Raw genomic sequence first — 16,699 nt, 5'->3', positions numbered from 1 at the left:
CCCTTTCCACTTCTTCCTTCCCCTCTCTATTTTTACAGCTGATTTGCAGTTCCAAATGCAGTACCCTGTCTTTTTCTCTCCGATCCACCTCTCCTCCATCCCTCTTTCCGTCTAATTAGTCAATCCCCTTGACCTCCCCCTCCTCTCTCTTCCCTCTCTCCTCTTTTCTCAGCATCTTATTGTGAGTCATCCCGTCATCCCCTCCCCCTTCTGTCACAGATTTTACCCCCTCCCTGTTTTCCTCCTTTGCTCTCCCTCTCTCTCTCTCTCCGTTTCTCCCCCTCCCTCTCTGTTTCTCTCCCTCTCGCTCCCTCTCTCTCCAGTATTTTCTGGCTAGCCCTATTAGGCGGAACATACAGACGTCAGGTAACAATGGAAAATCCTCATTCTCTTCTCTTCCTCTCTCTATTTTCATTCTCCAGACTTTCTGTCATCCCCTGTTTTATTCCTGCATCTGGTATTGATTGCATCCCAGTAGCAGAGATGTTCTGTGTTGGAGTGGGTTGGGGTGATGCTGCTGCTTGCCTAGTTCTGTATGTGAGGTGTTATGGTTGTGTATGCTAACTAATGTGTCAGCCCTGGCACTGAGTTCTAGGTGTTCTATTGGTTCACTGTGAGTGTGTGTGTGTCTACTATGTATACATGTGTGTCAGTTTCTATAAGAGCATTTTTGTAGTGTCTGGATTCTTTGACGGTGCCTCTCTGTGTGTGTGGAGAAAATGTGATTGTGTTTGAGCTAGCATGTGTGTCTATGAGGCAGGTAGAGGAAGGGAGAGCTCTACACGTCTCTTGAGTGTGTGTGCGTGCGCGGGTGTTTGTGTGTTTTGAGAGACAGTGAAGGGGATGAAGTGAGCCTTGAATGTCTGTATCACTATGTGTACGGATGTGTGTGTGTGTGTGTGTGTGTGTACAGTGAATGTGTGAGAGAGAAGAAGAGGGATAGTGTCAGCGTCTGCAAAAGTGTGTGTGTGTGTGCCGTGCGTTTGACTGCTCTCCATGCGTCTGTGTCAGTGTGTGTCCAATCGGTGCCAATCCTGCGAAAATAAGCCTTCTGCTTCTCTTTCTCTCTCTCTCTCCCCCTGCTCTCCTTTTTACCCAACCAACCCTCTCCTCCATCTCTGAATCTCCTCTGTTCTTCAGCCAAAAGGAGGGATTTAATTATTTATCTATTTTTCTCCCCATCGCCCCAACCCCTTCTTCCTCCTCCCTCCCTCCTTCTCCCTCTATCTTGCTCTCTCTGGGTATTTGTGCTGAGTGCTGCAATCTACAGTAGGTTTGGTGTGGACATGGGTGTCCTCATACGGCAAGCTGCTGGGGGGGGGGGGGGGGGGGGGGGGGGTTATATAACTTACGGCTGCATTCATTTGAGTCCCGATAATGGGGCTGATTGATGATGGGCTGAAAGTGGATAGGGATTTATGCATATTGTGGCACCATTAAATTACAAGCATTTACATGAACAACATATGGTTAAATACATTCATAGTGACTGAAAACATAGGGGCTGAAAGGAATGTATGATATATTTGTCCACCACAAAAATGTCAGTGAAAAACATACAGCGACGTACATACGTTTATAGACAGCAAAGTTCAGCTGCTGCAACATTTCAGTCTTTTTGTGAAAACAGGAGATTACATAGCTGTGCAGTTCTGTAGGGATCCTTGTTATTTTGTTGATCAAAATAAACGACTATTAGGGGCTAATTACTATTAATAAGGAAAATGATAATGACATCATATGGGACACCATAGGGCAGGGATGGGCAACTTTGATGGTGGTGGAGGTCACAAAATAATCTGAGCTCATCTTGAGGGTCCGCAGTGGCTCGCGGGTCTGCGTACCCACATCTGTACCCACATCCATACCCACACATGCAGTCAGAGCCCGGCCCTGCATATTTTTCTCTCCGCCCCATGGCAAAATGAGTAGAATTTAATGAAATTATTTCTAAAATTGCAAAACCATCTTAACTGTGGATTTCTGGATAATGCTTGTCATGGTGGGCTAGGCGCTGATAGTCCAATCTTGACCAATGGCAGTGACGGATTCCCTGTGTCTCATGGAGTCGTGAGCCAGGCGACTAGGAACGATGTCGTCATTTAGCTTGAGTCACTCACCACAGATTCCACAACTCTCAGTCCTGATAGCGGAATATTGTCTTGAGTGAGCAATGTCTTTTAGCATCATGGACTCCATCTAACCTTCTGGTACACGACACATTGTAAAATCAATTCAATTCCTACTGTTGGATGTCTTGCAGCTTTACATGTTGGAATGCTCTCATAAATCATGACGGGTTTATAGCAATCGTAATGTCCCTCTCTGCACACTTCATTTACACTTTCATTATTCATTTCCTTACTGTATGTGCAAATGTAATGGTAAAAATAGATATCTTCCCCCCTCTCTCTTTCTTTCTCTCCTTCCTTTCGCTCTCTCTTTCACAGGATGTCAATTGTGAGCATCATTGCGAGGGAGATCCTGGACTCCCGAGGAAACCCCACTGTGGAGGTGGACCTGTGCACAGAGAAAGGTGACCTCTCTCATGCCTGTCTGCAAAGCTGAGCATCACACCACACAAAGAGAGCTAAGACTTGCCAAAAGCCATGATAAATTCTAAAGAGGACCTCCCTCGCCTCTCTCTCTCTCTCTGTCTCTCTCAGGTCTTTTCAGGGCTGCAGTGCCCAGTGGAGCGTCCACAGGTATCTATGAGGCTCTAGAGCTGAGGGATGGAGACAAGAGCCGCTACAAGGGCAAAGGTTTGTTTGTGTGCTCGCGAGTGCATGTATATCTAATGCTTGAGTAAACAGAATGATGTTTGTCCCTCCTTCACCATCTTCTCTCCTATCTGCCTTCTTTCTCTGCTCTAGGTGTACTCAAGGCAGTGGGCCACATCAATGACACTCTGGCTCCTGCCCTCATAGCATCGGTGAGTTGGGGACTGTGTTTTGCCAGCTAGGTGACAGTGATCATGTTTTAGTGTGAGTACATATTGATCTGCAGATAACCATCACCTCCGGATGGACTTTCAGGAAGCTGAGTGGATGTGATTGACCTATCCAGACAGGCGTAGATAAACGAATGTGTGAAGATGGACCAAGGACAGTGGAAGAAAAAAAGAACATGTGTTTTATGGTCACAAACACCAGATAGGTGCAGTGAAATGGGGATGTGTTGGTATGAGTGATTTAAGAGTATGGAGTAATTGTTGTGTGTGTGTGTGTGTGTGTCTGTCTTATTGTTTGTGTGTGTATTTATGATTCAGACAGCTACGCCACAGACAGAGAGAGAGATTTATGCTGAGGCAGATTTGAGTGGAAAATAAATCTTAGGATGCAGTCAGCCAGTAAAAACACATTGATGCAACGTACGAAAATCACATTGCCTTTGTGCTGCACTTATAGAATGTAGGTATAGAATGTAGGTATAGAATGCATATAGAAATGAGATGAACATCTTACAACTTAATGATGTTGTACTCTGATTCTATACAAGCAAATCTGTTATATCTATGATATGTGCAAGAGGTAATACTTTTGAGGGTTTGGCTCATAGTTTAACGGTGGCTACAAATATGAGATCACTCTTCTATGCAGTCGCCATATGTTGCGGGTTATCGGTCCATTTGTTGAAGAAGAGAATTGGGCCTCGATGACATATCAATTTAAATAACGTTTTAATACACTTATAAATATATGTCCCATAGGGTATCAGTGTTGTGGAGCAGGAACAACTGGACAACATGATGATTGAAATGGACGGCACAGAGAACAAGTGTGAGTCTCCAGGTTCCTACCAGAGAAACAGATCAAATGTGTCAAGCTGTATCCCCTGATCAATTCAGGTCCACCATTAACTGAGAGAATGGGCTTTTGTCTGAACCTAGATTTTGGTAGCCCTTTTGGAATTGATCACATTTCCTTCATCGTCGACAGCTCAGTTTGGTGCTAATGCTATCCTGGGAATCTCCCTGGCCATTTGCAAGGCTGGTGCAGCAGAGAAAGAGGTCCCCCTGTACCGTCACATCGCGGACCTGGCGGGAAACACAGAGCTGGTGCTGCCAGTTCCAGTGAGAGACACTACTTATATAACTGTCATATCAGAGGAGGAGGTGGTGTAGCATTATAACAATAATTAACACTGAAACATAATGGTATGTATGATAAAAGTAACATATACTGTATATGAAAAAAGTATGGGAAATGTACTGCACCGTACCTGCTGAACATGGGTATTGGCCTAACTGCTAATTCCCTTCTGTCTCCTCTCATCTCCTTTCCAGGCGTTCAACGTGATCAACGGCGGCTCCCACGCGGGCAACAAGCTAGCCATGCAGGAGTTCATGGTACTTCCTGTGGGGGCGGAGTCTTTCAAGGATGCACTACGGGTGGGCTCGGAGCTGTACCACACGCTCAGGGGGGTGATCCAGGAGAAGTACGGCCAGGATGCTACCAACGTGGGTGACGAAGGGGGGTTCGCCCCCAATATCCTGGAGAACAGTGAGGGTAAGTGTAGCAGAGTTGATTTAGAGAATCACAGTCCTGTGAGGGGCAGACCTGCCTGAGCCCGATAAGCCCAATTGTCACCCTAGGACTACAGGGATTGTAATGATAAACTCAGCAAAAAAACAAACGTCCTCTCACTGTCAACTGCGTTTATTTTCAGCAAACGTAACATGTGTAAATATTTGTATGAACATAACAAGATTCAACAACTGAGACATAAACTGAACAAGTTCCACAGACATGTGACTAACAGAAATGGAATAATGTGTCCCTGAACAAAGGGGTGGTCAAAATCAAAAGTAACAGTCAGTATTTGGTGTGGCCATCAGCTGCATTAAGTACTGCAGTGCATCTCCTCCTCATGGACTACATCAGATTTGCCAGTTCTTGCTGTGAGATGTTACCCCACTCTTCCACCAAGGCACCTGCAAGTTCCCTGACATTTCTGGGGGGAATGGCCCTAGCCCTCACCCTTCGATCCAACAGGTCCCAGACGTGCTCAATGGGATTGAGATCCAGGCTCTTCGCTGGCCATGGCAGAACACTGGCATTTCTGTCTTGCAGGAAATCACGCACAGAACGAGCAGTATGGCTGGTGGCATTGTCATGCTGGAGTGTCATGTCAGGATGAGCATGCAGGGAGGGTACCACATGAGGGAGGAGGATGTCTTCCTTGTAACGCACAGCATTGAGATTGCCTGCAATGACAACAAGCTCAGTCCAATGATGCTGTGACACACCGCCCCAGACCATGATGGACCCTCCACCTCCAAATCGATCCCGCTCCAGAGTACAGGCCTCTGTGTAACGCTCATTCCTTCGACGATAAACGCGAATCCGTGTATCACCCCTGGTGAGACAAAACCGCGACTCGTCAGTGAAGAGCACCTTTTGCCAGCGACAGTGGGTTTGTGCCCATAGGCAACGTTGTTGCCGGTGATGTCTGGTGAGGACCTGTCTTACGTCAGGCCTACAAGCCCTCAGTCCAGCCTCTCTCAGCCTATTGTGGACAGTCTGAGCACTGATGGAGGGATTGTGCGTTCCTGGTGTAACTTGGGCAGTTGTTGTTGCCATCCTGTACCTGTCCCGCAGGTGTGATGTTCGGATGTACCGACCCTGTGCAGGTGTTGTTACACGTGGTCTGCCACTGCGAGGACGATCAGCTGTCCGTCCTGTCTCCTGTAGCGCTGTCTTAGGCGTCTCACAGTACGGACATTGCAATTTTTTGCCCTGGCCACATCTGCAGTCCTCATGCCTCCTTGCAGCATGCCTAAGGCACGTTCACACAGATGAGCAGGGACCCTGGGCATCTTTATTTTGGTGTTTTTCAGAGTCAGTAGAAAGGCCTCTTCAGTGTCTTTAGTTTTCATAACTGTGACCTTTATTACCTACTGTAAGCTGTTAGTGTCTTAACGACGTTCCACAGGTGCATGTTCATTAATTGTTTATGGTTCATTGAACAAGCATGGGAAACGGTGTTTAAACCCTTTACAATGAAGATCTGTGAAGTTATTTGGATCTTTACGAATTATCTTTGAAAGACAGGGTCCTGAAAAAGGGACGTTTCTTTTTTTGCTGCGTTTATAATGGTTAAGCCGTTAGATTCCCGAGCGAGACATCCACGGTACAAATCTGTTTAAAAACATTTTGCTATGTGCTCCACTGAACACGACACTGGTAACCCTTTGACCAGAGTTCAAATTATACATTCTCTTGGGGGCAGTTTGAAAATAGTGGACTGTGCCAATGTTAATATTCTGTATGTGCATTATACCACTAGACAAAATCTTCTCACCCACAAACTATTCTACGCTGCAGAAATTAAATCATAAATCCTAAGGTGGTAATGAGTTTGCAACCTGCCTCTGTGACAGTGTCTGCCCATCTGTATGTTTGTCACGATGTGTTCTCACATTTCCCAATAGCCAAGGCAATGTGTATCAGATGATCTTTGGACTAACTGTGTGTGTGTCTGAGCGCTTAAGCTTGTACTTGAGCTTGCATTGGTGTATGTGTGTGATAACCCTGGGCCTTGGGCTAAGAATGATGCCGCTATCCCACTATTGAATAAGTAGCTAGGTGTGACAGGAAGTCAGAACCCTGGCAAGATCAAAAAGAAGTGTGAAAAGCCTAAAGGAGTGTCAGCTGTAGCCTCTTAGAATAGATTTTGGTCTGTAGTATCTCTCAAGCATCTAGAACAGAATCGGCGTGTATTCTTGCAACCTTTCTGCCTCACTCTCAACCCCACCCCAGCGTGGATACTTGACTATTTCTGCTTTCAGCAACACAGCAGCATCATCTCACCAAACAAACGACAAGACAAGTTTGCTAAATCAGAAACGGAGTGGTTCAGATGCTAGGTAGAGTCTACCCTTACACCCTTCCTCTCTCGTTCTTTCTTTCCTTCCCTCCTTCTTTCTGTTTCTCCCTTCAGCGTTGGAGCTGATAAAGACAGCCATCGAGAAAGCGGGCTTCACGGATAAGGTGGTGATCGGGATGGATGTGGCGGCGTCCGAGTTTTACCGCGAGGGGAAGTACGACCTGGACTTCAAGTCTCCTCCGGACGCTGACAGACACATCAGTGGAGAGGAGCTGTCAGACATCTACCAAGGCTTCGTTAACGACTACCCAGGTAGGTAGAAGGTTATCTGTTACCTATTAGATTCTTAATTCAATCGAACATGAATTTAATTTATTAATTTATTTTATTTGAGAGTTTAAAAAAAGACACACACAGTGCATAATTTAAAAAAAAAATAGACAGAGATAACACAAAAACTTTGTCCCCTTTGTAGTGGTGTCCATCGAGGACCCATTTGACCAGGACGACTGGGCCGCCTGGTCCCGCCTAACCGCTTCCGTGGGCATCCAGGTTGTTGGGGACGACCTGACGGTGACCAATCCCAAGAGGATAGAGAAGGCTGCCGAGGAGCGGGCCTGCAACTGCCTACTGCTCAAAGTCAACCAGATTGGCTCTGTCACTGAAGCCATCCAGGCGTAAGTGACCCCACGTCACATGACCAGTCAATCCATCACGTTGATATACAATGGGGCAAAAAAGTATTTATTCAGCCACCAATTGTGCAAGTTCTCCCACTTAAAAAGATGAGAGAGGCCTGTAATTTTCATCATAGGTACACTTCAACTATGACAGACAAAATGAGGGGAAAAAATCCAGAAAATCACATTGTAGGATTTTTAATGAATTTATTTGCAAATTATGGTGGAAAATAAGTATTTGGTCAATAACAAAAGTTTCTCAATACTTTGTTATATATCCTTTGTTGGCAATGACAGAGGTCAAACGTTTTCTGTAAGTCTTCACACACTGTTGCTGGTATTTTGGCCCATTCCTCCATGCAGATCTCCTCTAGAGCAGTGATGTTTTGGGGCTGTTGCTGGGCAACAAGGACTTTCAACTCCCTCCAAAGATTTTCTATGGGGTTGAGATCTGGAGACTGGCTAGGCCACTCCAGGACCTTGAAATGCTTCTTACGAAGCCACTCCTTCGTTGCCCGGGCGGTGTGTTTGGGATCATTGTCATGCTGAAAGACCCAGCCACGTTTCATCTTCAATGCCCTTGCTGATGGAAGGAGGTTTTCACTCAAAATCTCACGATACATGGCCCCATTCATTCTTTCCTTTGCACGGATCAGTCGTCCTGGTCCCTTTGCAGAAAAACAGCCCCAAAGCATGATGTTTCCACCCCCATGCTTCACAGTAGGTATGGTGTTCTTTGGATGCAACTCAGCATTCTTTGTCCTCCAAACACGACGAGTTGAGTTTTTACCAAAAAAGTTATATTTTGGTTTCATCTGACCATATGACATTCTCCCAATCTTCTTCTGGATCATCCAAATGCTCTCTAGCAAACTTCAGACGGGCCTGGACATGTACTGGCTTAAGCAGGGGGACACGTCTGGCACTGCAGGATTTGAGTCCCTGGCGGCGTAGTGTGTTACTGATGGTAGGCTTTGTTACTTTGGTCCCAGCTCTCTGCAGGTCATTCACTAGGTCCCCCCGTGTGGTTCTGGGATTTTTGCTCACCGTTCTTGTGATCATTTTGACCCCACGGGGTGAGATCTTGCGTGGAGCCCCAGATCGAGGGAGATTATCAGTGGTCTTGTATGTCTTCCATTTCCTAATAATTGCTCCCACAGTTGATTTCTTCAAACCAAGCTGCTTACCTATTGCAGATTCAGTCTTCCCAGCCTGGTGCAGGTCTACAATTTTGTTTCTGGTGTCCTTTGACAGCTTTTTGGTCTTGGCCATAGTGGAGTTTGGAGTGTGACTGTTTGAGGTTGTGGACAGGTGTCTTTTATACTGATAACAAGTTCAAACAGGTGCCATTAATACAGGTAACGTGTGGAGGACAGAGGAGCCTCTTTAAGAAGAAGTTACAGGTCTGTGAGAGCCAGAAATCTTGCTTGTTTGTAGGTAACCAAATACTTATTTTCCACCATAATTTGCAAATAAATTCATTAATAAAATCCTACAATGTGATTTTCTGGAATTTTTTTCTAATTTTGTCTGTCATAGTTGAAGTGTACCTATGATGAAAATTACAGGCCTCTCTCATCTTTTTAAGTGGGAGAACTTGCACAATTGGTGGCTGACTAAATACTTTTTTGCCCCACTGTACTTGTATATAGATGTCAATCTCTGTCACTTGGCCAGGCTAGGTTGTCCTTGAAAAAGAGATGAATTACTTAGTAATATATAGGAGGAACACTATGATGCTCTATAACAAGGTTATGTAGCTCTAATGACGTAGGTCCGTGGTTCCTAATTCTGGTCCTTGAGTAACCCCAACAGTAGCATTTTTTATTTTAGCCCAGGACAAGCAGCTGATTCAACTTGTCAACTAATTATCAGGCCCTTTAATGAGTTGAATCAGATATGTTTGTTCAGGGCTACAACATAAATGTGTGCTGTTGAGGGTACTGGAGGACCAGAGTTTGGGACCGCTGAGGTAGGTAATTCTGATAAAATGTCACGGTCTTGGTCGGATCTGATGATTGTCACGGGTCTTGGTTATGTGTAATTTTAACTGACTTGTCCGGAAGGAACCATACAGATCCGAACGCGACTGCTGCGGTAGTGAGAAAGAGAACTGTTGTAATTTATGCTGCTGCTCTTGTTGGCCAATCATGAGTCGTCAAAGCGGCAATAGTCTACAGTCATATAGAGCCTTGCTATGTGTAGCAAAAGTTAGACATCTAATCAATGGAAGATGGACGGAATGAAAAGTTAAAGGAGAAGGATAGACTACAATGACCAAGAGCCAACAGGTAGGCTGCTACTTAATATTCTATATAGAGTTGTTGTTATTTGTAACTAGGATTATAAAGTGTATGCAATGCAGCTAACGTTAGCTAGCTTAACTAGCTTCTCCCGGTTTGATGCAGTCAAGACAGGTACAACGTAATCATATTTGATGATAAATAACCTAGATTTGGCAGCTATTAGTCTACTATAGCGCGAGTCGGCTTGGTTGCTCTCTCTCGTCTCTCGCTCTCTCCTCCCTGTGTCACTCGCTCAGGGTACGGCCCCTCCCAGCTCCGGTTAATAAAGTAGTTTAAAAAATGACTTTACTGCTGCTTCCCTCACTTGGATCGGACCGGGTCTGGATCCGACTAGGTCTATACGGAACAGGTCTAGTTGTCATCGGTTCGGTTCAGAACGTGTCTCTATATTTACAGTTGTTATTTGTGCATATTGGGCCCGGGTGGGAAAGCCCCAGGCCCATTTAGGAACGGGTCCAAAATACCTCTAGTAGGTAGGGTTCAAGTAAAGTGTGATGTCATTCCTACACATTTATGTAGCGTCAATCATCACGTCTGTCTCTTGGTCAGGTTGGAAGTCCTTGAGAAAGAGATGTCAATGGTGGTTACCTGCTCAAATAAAATATAATTTAATTAAGAAAATAATGAGCTTTTTTACATTCACATGATCATCAATCAGTCATATTTATATAGCCAATACTTCCATCTATATACCTGTCAAATGTTACAACACTCATAGCCATCAATCATTGACATTTTACAGCTATCCATCATCTATAACTGTTGTCATCAATCTTGACCGTAAGTACAGCCAACGGTCATTGAAAGTTGTTCAATTAAAATGTATTAATATAGACATGAATCACTTAGAATCCTACGTTCATTTAACTATCCTTTTGGTACCCTCTCTGATAGTGTATCGCCCACACCCCACCTATCCTCGTTGTCTCACGCTTATTCTACTCTCCATCTCTCTCTATCCCTCTCTCTTTGTCTCTTGCTTACTCTCTGTTTCTCTATATATATCTGCCTGACGCCTTCTCTCTCCCTCTCAGGTGTAAGCTAGCCCAAGCCAATGGCTGGGGAGTGATGGTCAGTCACCGTTCGGGAGAGACAGAGGACACTTTCATCGCTGACCTGGTGGTGGGGCTCTGCACTGGACAGGTACACACTCACTCACTCACGGAGACATGCGGAGCATTCCACACAGACACAGAAGTCCCTGATCATTATACAAATCTGACCACAAAAGTGTAGATCACTAAATCTGTTCTAATTCTCTCTCTCTCTCTCAGATTAAGACAGGAGCCCCGTGTAGATCTGAGAGGCTGGCCAAGTACAACCAGCTCATGAGGTCAGTGGTCAAACATGATCGTCTTTAGCTATCCTGCCAAATGCTATTCAGTGGCTTATATTGCTTCTTGATGGAATTTGCACCTCAAAACCATAAATCATTATACACTGTGTGTACAAATGCTATGATCCCTTATTGATGTCACCTGTTAAATCTACAGGTTAAATAAGGATTTGTAAGCCTTGAGACATGAGATTGTGTATTTGTGCCATTCAGAGGGTGAATGGATAAGACAAAATACACTGAACGAAACTATAAACGCAACATGTAAAGTGTTGGTCCCATGTTTCATAAACTGAAATAAAAAATCCCAGAAATGTTTCTTACGCACAAAAAGCTTATTTCTCTGAAATGTTGTGCACAAATTTGTTTATATCTCTGTTAGTGAGCATTTCTCCTTTGCTAAAATAATCCATCCACCTGACAGGTGTGGCATATCAAGTTGCTGATTAAACAGCATGATCATTACACAGGTGCACCTTGCACTGTAGCCACTTTAAAATGTGCAGTTGTGTCACACAACACAATGCCACAGATTTTTGGAGAGTGTGCATTTGGCATGCTGACTGCAGGAATATCCACCAGAGTTGTTTCCAGAGAATTTAATGTTAATTTCTGTCTGTAATACAGCCCTTTTGTGGGGGAAAACTCAACTCATTCTGATTGGCTGGGCCTGGCTCCACAGTGGGTGGGGAGTATGCCCTCCCAGCCTACCTATGGCTGCACCCCTGCCCAATCATGTGAAATCCATAGATTAGGGCCTAATGAATTTATTTCAATTGACTGATTTCCTTCTATGAACTGTAACTCAGTAAAATTGTTGAAATTGTTGCGTTTATATTTGATATTTTAGTTCAGTATATTTAAGTGCTTTTGAACGGGGTATGGTAGTAGGTACCAGGCGCAACGGTTTGAGTGTGTCAAGAACTGCCAAGCTGCTGGGTTTTTCCACGCTCAACAGTTTCCTGCGTGTATCAAGAATGGTCCACCACCCAATGGACATCCGGGCCAACGGTGGTCGAAAACGGGTCATTGATGAAAGAGGACAAAGGACACTGACATGAATTGTGCAGCATAACAGACGGGCCACAGTTTGTCAACTGAGAGTCCAGTACAACGTTGGTGCCCAAAGACCAATAAAATAATGCACAACTCGTCGTACCTTGACACGTAGGGGGTATGGCAGCCAACGATGTACAGAGTTCAACTTCTTTCCTCAAAAAACAAGAAAACTGTGGTTGCTAAGGAACGAAAACACTGGACACTGGGGAATTGGAAAAACATTACTTGGTCTGATGAATCTCGGTTCCTGCTGGCAGGACTAGGGTATGGCGAAAACCACATAAGTACATGCATCCATCATGCCATGTGTCAACATGCTGGTGGTGGTGTGGTGTGTTTTCATCCTTGAAAGAAGTGGAGCAATGTTTGAATGCCGCAGGATATCTGAACATCATTGCCAATCAGGTGCATCCCTTCATGGTGTATCCATCTGCAAATATTTTTTTTCAGCAGGGTAATGCCCCATGACACAAGGCTAGGATTGTCCAGGAATGGTTCCAAGAACATGACAGTGAATTCAGCTTACTGCAGTGGCTTGCCCAGTCACCAGATCTCAATCCAATTGAGCATCTGTGGGATGAGATGGAACAAGCTATTCGGAGTAGAGATCCACTCTCAGCCAACTTGACACAACTGTGGGAAGCATTGGAGTCAACGTGAGCCAGCATCCCTGTGGAACGCCTTGTAGAGTCCACGCCCCAGTGAATTGAGGCTGTTCTGAGGGCGCAACGCAATATTAGGAAGGTGTTCCTAATGTTTTATACACTCCAGTGTATTTCCATAATAAACACTGCATCTCAAAGGAATAATAATACGCTTCTATTATTGCATGTAAGCATATACTAACATATACTGTGTAGAGACCAACAAGCTACTGTTACAGGTCAACCATCCCTAAAAGTAAGAATAGGAGTAGGACCACGTTGCCCCTAGACACTGATCGAACGTCCGTTTTACTTTCCACCTTGAATAGTTTACGGTCAGGTTAGTAGTATTCAGTTACTGTAAACTGAACCTAGACCTGTACCTGCATATAAGGCCAGCTTCCACCTTGAGTGTGATGGAGCGTAGCCCAGGAGCGTATTAATACACATCCCACTCTAAACAAGCGTCACTGAGTTAATTGCTGTGACACTCATGCTAACACGCCAATGTCACCTGGGATCCGCTCAGGGTAATCCCATTGGGCTCTTAGCAGGGCAGGGAGGGCCTCTTACCCAATCACAGCAGCATTAACCGATAACAGCCACTATAACACCCTGATCACTGGGTTAATGGTCCAGGTAGAAGTTACAAGTTGCACAGATCTAGAATCCGATTGCATGACTCCTAATAACAGCTCCTATAACCCCTGATGATCACTGGGTTAATAGTTGCAGGTGGAGGTGTACAGTGCATTCAGACACCTTGACTTTTTCCACGTTGTTATGCTACAGCCTTATTCTAACATTTTATTAAATAGTTTTTTCCCCCTCATCAATCTACACACAATACCCCATAATGACAAAGCAAAAACTGGTTTTGAGAAATGTTTGCAAATATATATTTTTTTTACTGAAATATGACTTTTACATAAGTATTCAGACCCTTTACTCAGTACTTTGTTGAAGCACCTTTGGCAGTGATTACAGCCTTGAGTCTTTTAGGAGAGGATGCTACAAGCTTGGAACACCTGTATTTGGGGAGTTTCTCCCATTCTTCTCTGCAGATCCTCTCAAGCTCTGTCAGGTTGGATTGGGAGCGTCGCTGCACAGCTATTTTCAGGTCTCTCCAGAGATGTTCGATCGGGTTCAAGTCTGGGCTCTGGCTGGACCACTCAAGGACATTCAGAGACTTGTCCCGAAGCCGCTCCTGCATTGTCTTGGCTGTGTGTTTAGGGTCGTTGTCATGTTGGAAGGTGAACCTTTGCCCCAGTCTGAGGTCCTGAGCACTCTGCAGCAGGTTTTCATCAAGGAACTTTCTGTACATTGCTCCGTTCATCTTTCCCTCAATTCTGACAAGTCTCCCAGTCCCTCCCGCTGAAAAACATCCCCATAGCATGATGCTGCCACCACCATGCTTCACCGTAGGGATGGTGCCAGGTTTCCTCCAGACGTGGCGCTTGGCATTCAGGCCAAAGAGTTCAATCTTGGTTTCATCAGACCAAATCATTTAGTTTCTCATGGTCTGAGAGTCCTTTAGGTCCTTTTGGCAAACTCCAAGTGGGCTGTCATGTGCCTTTTACTGAGGAGTGGCTTCCGTCGGGCCACTCTACCATAAAGGCCTGATTGGTGGAGTGCTGCAGAGATGGTTGTCCTTCTGGAAGGTTCTCCCTGACCCTTCTCCCCCAATTGCTCAGTTTGGCCAGGCGGCCAGCTCTAGGAAGAGTCTTGGTGGTTCCAAACTTCTTCCTTTTAAGAATGATGGAGGCCACTGTGTTCTTGGTGACCTTCAATGCTGCAGACATTTTTTGGTATTCTTCCCCAGAAGAATACACAGCCTCAACACAATCCTGTATCGAAGCTCCACAGACAATTCTTTCGACCTCATGGCTTGGTTTTTGCTCTGACATGCACTGTCAACTGTGGGACCTTATATAGACAGGTGTGTGCCTTTTCAAATCATGTCCAATCAATTGAATTTACCACAGGTGGACTCCAATCAAGTTGTAGAAACATCAAGGATGATGTTGAGCTCAATTTCAAGTCTCATAGCAAAGGGTCTGTAAATAAGGTATTTCTGTTTCCTGTGCTTGTGTGTAGATTGAGGATTGTTTAAACATTTAAACAATTTTTTATTTTTTTTATAAGGCTGTAATGTAACAGAATGTGGAAAAAGTCAAGGGGTCTGAATACTTTCCAAATGCACTGTATGTAACCCCAGATCTAGGATCTGATTGCCCAATTACAGCAGCATTAACCAATAATGGCTACTGTATTTCCCTGATCACTGGGTTAATAGCTGCAGGTAGAAGTCGCCCCCTAGCCTAACCACAGATCTAAGTTCAGATTGCCTGAGCTTTTACCTAGAGCATATGGATGTCGGATGCATTTACCTGTTGTATCACTGTTTTCTCGTTCTCTCTTTGTCCATTCTGTTGGTCTCTTTAGGATCGAGGAGGAGTTGGGGGATCAAGCTCGCTTTGCAGGCTATAACTTCAGAAACCCCACTGCCCTGTGAGACCAGACAGACTGACAGACAGACCGACAGACAGACCGACACATCACCGCCAACTATACTCAGAGCCTCTAAACTACATGTACAGAATAACTACAGGGTAACATGAAATATGCACAGTTACTCTGATTTTGAGACACATAGACTGATAGACAAAGATTTAAAGAGACCGACTGACTGACCGACAGACACAAACATGCAAATAGAGACACACAAGGTCAGAAATTAAGCCTGAGGCACACCTAAGCAAGACTGAGATGAGTGTCAAAGAGAAAATGAAATACACACAAATAATTTGTAAAAAAGAAATAAAAATGAAATACACACCGCTGTATACAACAACAAAAAACACTGACCGATGGCCGACAAGGACAGACTAACTAGGCTGATTGAGAGAAAAAAAGAATACATATTGTATTGCGCAGTTGTTTGCTTTTTCACCCACGATGACACAAAACTGAACTCTCCCTCCTTCATCCCCTTCTCTTTTCTGGCTCTGCAGTCGTCCCTCGTTCTTGTTGTTTCTTGGTTACCTCCACACTCCACCTGGTGTTGCTATGATTGCAGAAATGGGCCTGTTCCTCCATGCTTGAAGTCCCAATTTCCCCTTTCCCTACTTTCCATTGATTGCTCTGTCAAAATAATTGCTGTTGAAAGACAAAACTACTGTCATGAAAAAAATATATATGTGAAATAAAATTATTGTAATTTACAGTTTGAACCACATTGGTGTGTTTTTTTATTTTATTAATATCAGTGTTGTACAAATCTAGATCAGTTTATCCTCCCCTAATCTTAATGTTACACAAAAATGACCCTAGATCAGCATATGGGGGCAATTTCTTCCTACATCATGTGAATGGAAAGGTTTGAAAAGTGAGAAAATTAAAGTAAATGACTGAAATGTTCAAACCTTTTCTGGTACAACCAATGAACATCGCTGTGCTTTACTTGTAGTTCTCAATGTAAGACACTGGAGGGCAACATAATGCTCCCACTGTCACATACAACTTTCCATGTAGTAGTCAAATAAATACAGAAGATGACAAACACTTGATGTAACACTATTTTATGTTTGGCAAGTGAATTGATTATATCACATTTGTTAACTGCTTGTAAATCCAATGTTTAGTTTCAGCAGCAGACGGTGGCAGAGTCCGGGATATTTTTTGTTGTTGAACGACCGTGAGGTCACTTCTACACCAAAAAAGACTGAGGTAAATTTTTCTTAAAGGACATTCGATTCCAAAACGCATGAATATTTTAATATGTTCTACTCCTTGAGGAAAGGTATAATTGTTGATCTCAATGGAATTGATCTCAATGGGATCACC

At 44.3% G+C, this 16,699-nt stretch overlaps 1 protein-coding gene across 2 annotated transcripts; it reads left to right on the top strand.

Annotated features, from left to right (window-relative positions):
* The first annotated feature begins 326 nt into the window (after positions 1 to 326).
* LOC120027509 (gamma-enolase) lies at positions 327 to 16,086 on the top strand. Of its 2 annotated transcripts, XM_038972470.1 has the most exons (12): positions 327 to 366; positions 2,451 to 2,536; positions 2,667 to 2,762; positions 2,874 to 2,932; positions 3,710 to 3,779; positions 3,939 to 4,072; positions 4,286 to 4,508; positions 6,943 to 7,140; positions 7,304 to 7,505; positions 10,849 to 10,957; positions 11,089 to 11,147; positions 15,299 to 16,086. In XM_038972470.1, the coding sequence occupies exons 2-12, from the start codon at positions 2,452 to 2,454 to the stop codon at positions 15,366 to 15,368; spliced, it is 1,305 nt and encodes a 434-aa protein (XP_038828398.1). In that variant the 5' UTR covers positions 327 to 366; position 2,451; the 3' UTR covers positions 15,369 to 16,086. The 2 variants fall into 2 exon arrangements, with proteins under 2 accessions (XP_038828398.1, XP_038828399.1); XM_038972471.1 differs by lacking the exons at positions 327 to 366; positions 2,874 to 2,932; positions 3,710 to 3,779 and having other exon boundaries at positions 2,452 to 2,536; positions 15,299 to 15,682.
* The last annotated feature ends 613 nt before the right edge of the window (positions 16,087 to 16,699 follow it).

The sequence above is a fragment of the Salvelinus namaycush genome, chromosome 32 (assembly GCF_016432855.1).
Source record: "Salvelinus namaycush isolate Seneca chromosome 32, SaNama_1.0, whole genome shotgun sequence".
Classification (NCBI taxonomy): Eukaryota; Metazoa; Chordata; class Actinopteri; order Salmoniformes; family Salmonidae; genus Salvelinus; species Salvelinus namaycush.
Note: the sequence above shows the minus strand (reverse complement) of the source record. Positions and strands in the feature narration are given on the sequence as shown.

What these genes read in the sequence shown, in the direction of transcription:
- LOC120027509 (XM_038972470.1), top strand. Translation starts at nt 2,452, where the DNA reads ATGTCAATTGTGAGCATCATTGCGAGGGAGATCCTGGACTCCCGAGGA. An exon ending in GGACCTGTGCACAGAGAAAG is followed by an intron (nt 2,537 to 2,666) that starts GTGACCTCTCTC and finishes TGTCTCTCTCAG; the next exon opens with GTCTTTTCAGGGCTGCAGTG. An exon ending in CTTCGTTAACGACTACCCAG is followed by an intron (nt 7,141 to 7,303) that starts GTAGGTAGAAGG and finishes TCCCCTTTGTAG; the next exon opens with TGGTGTCCATCGAGGACCCA.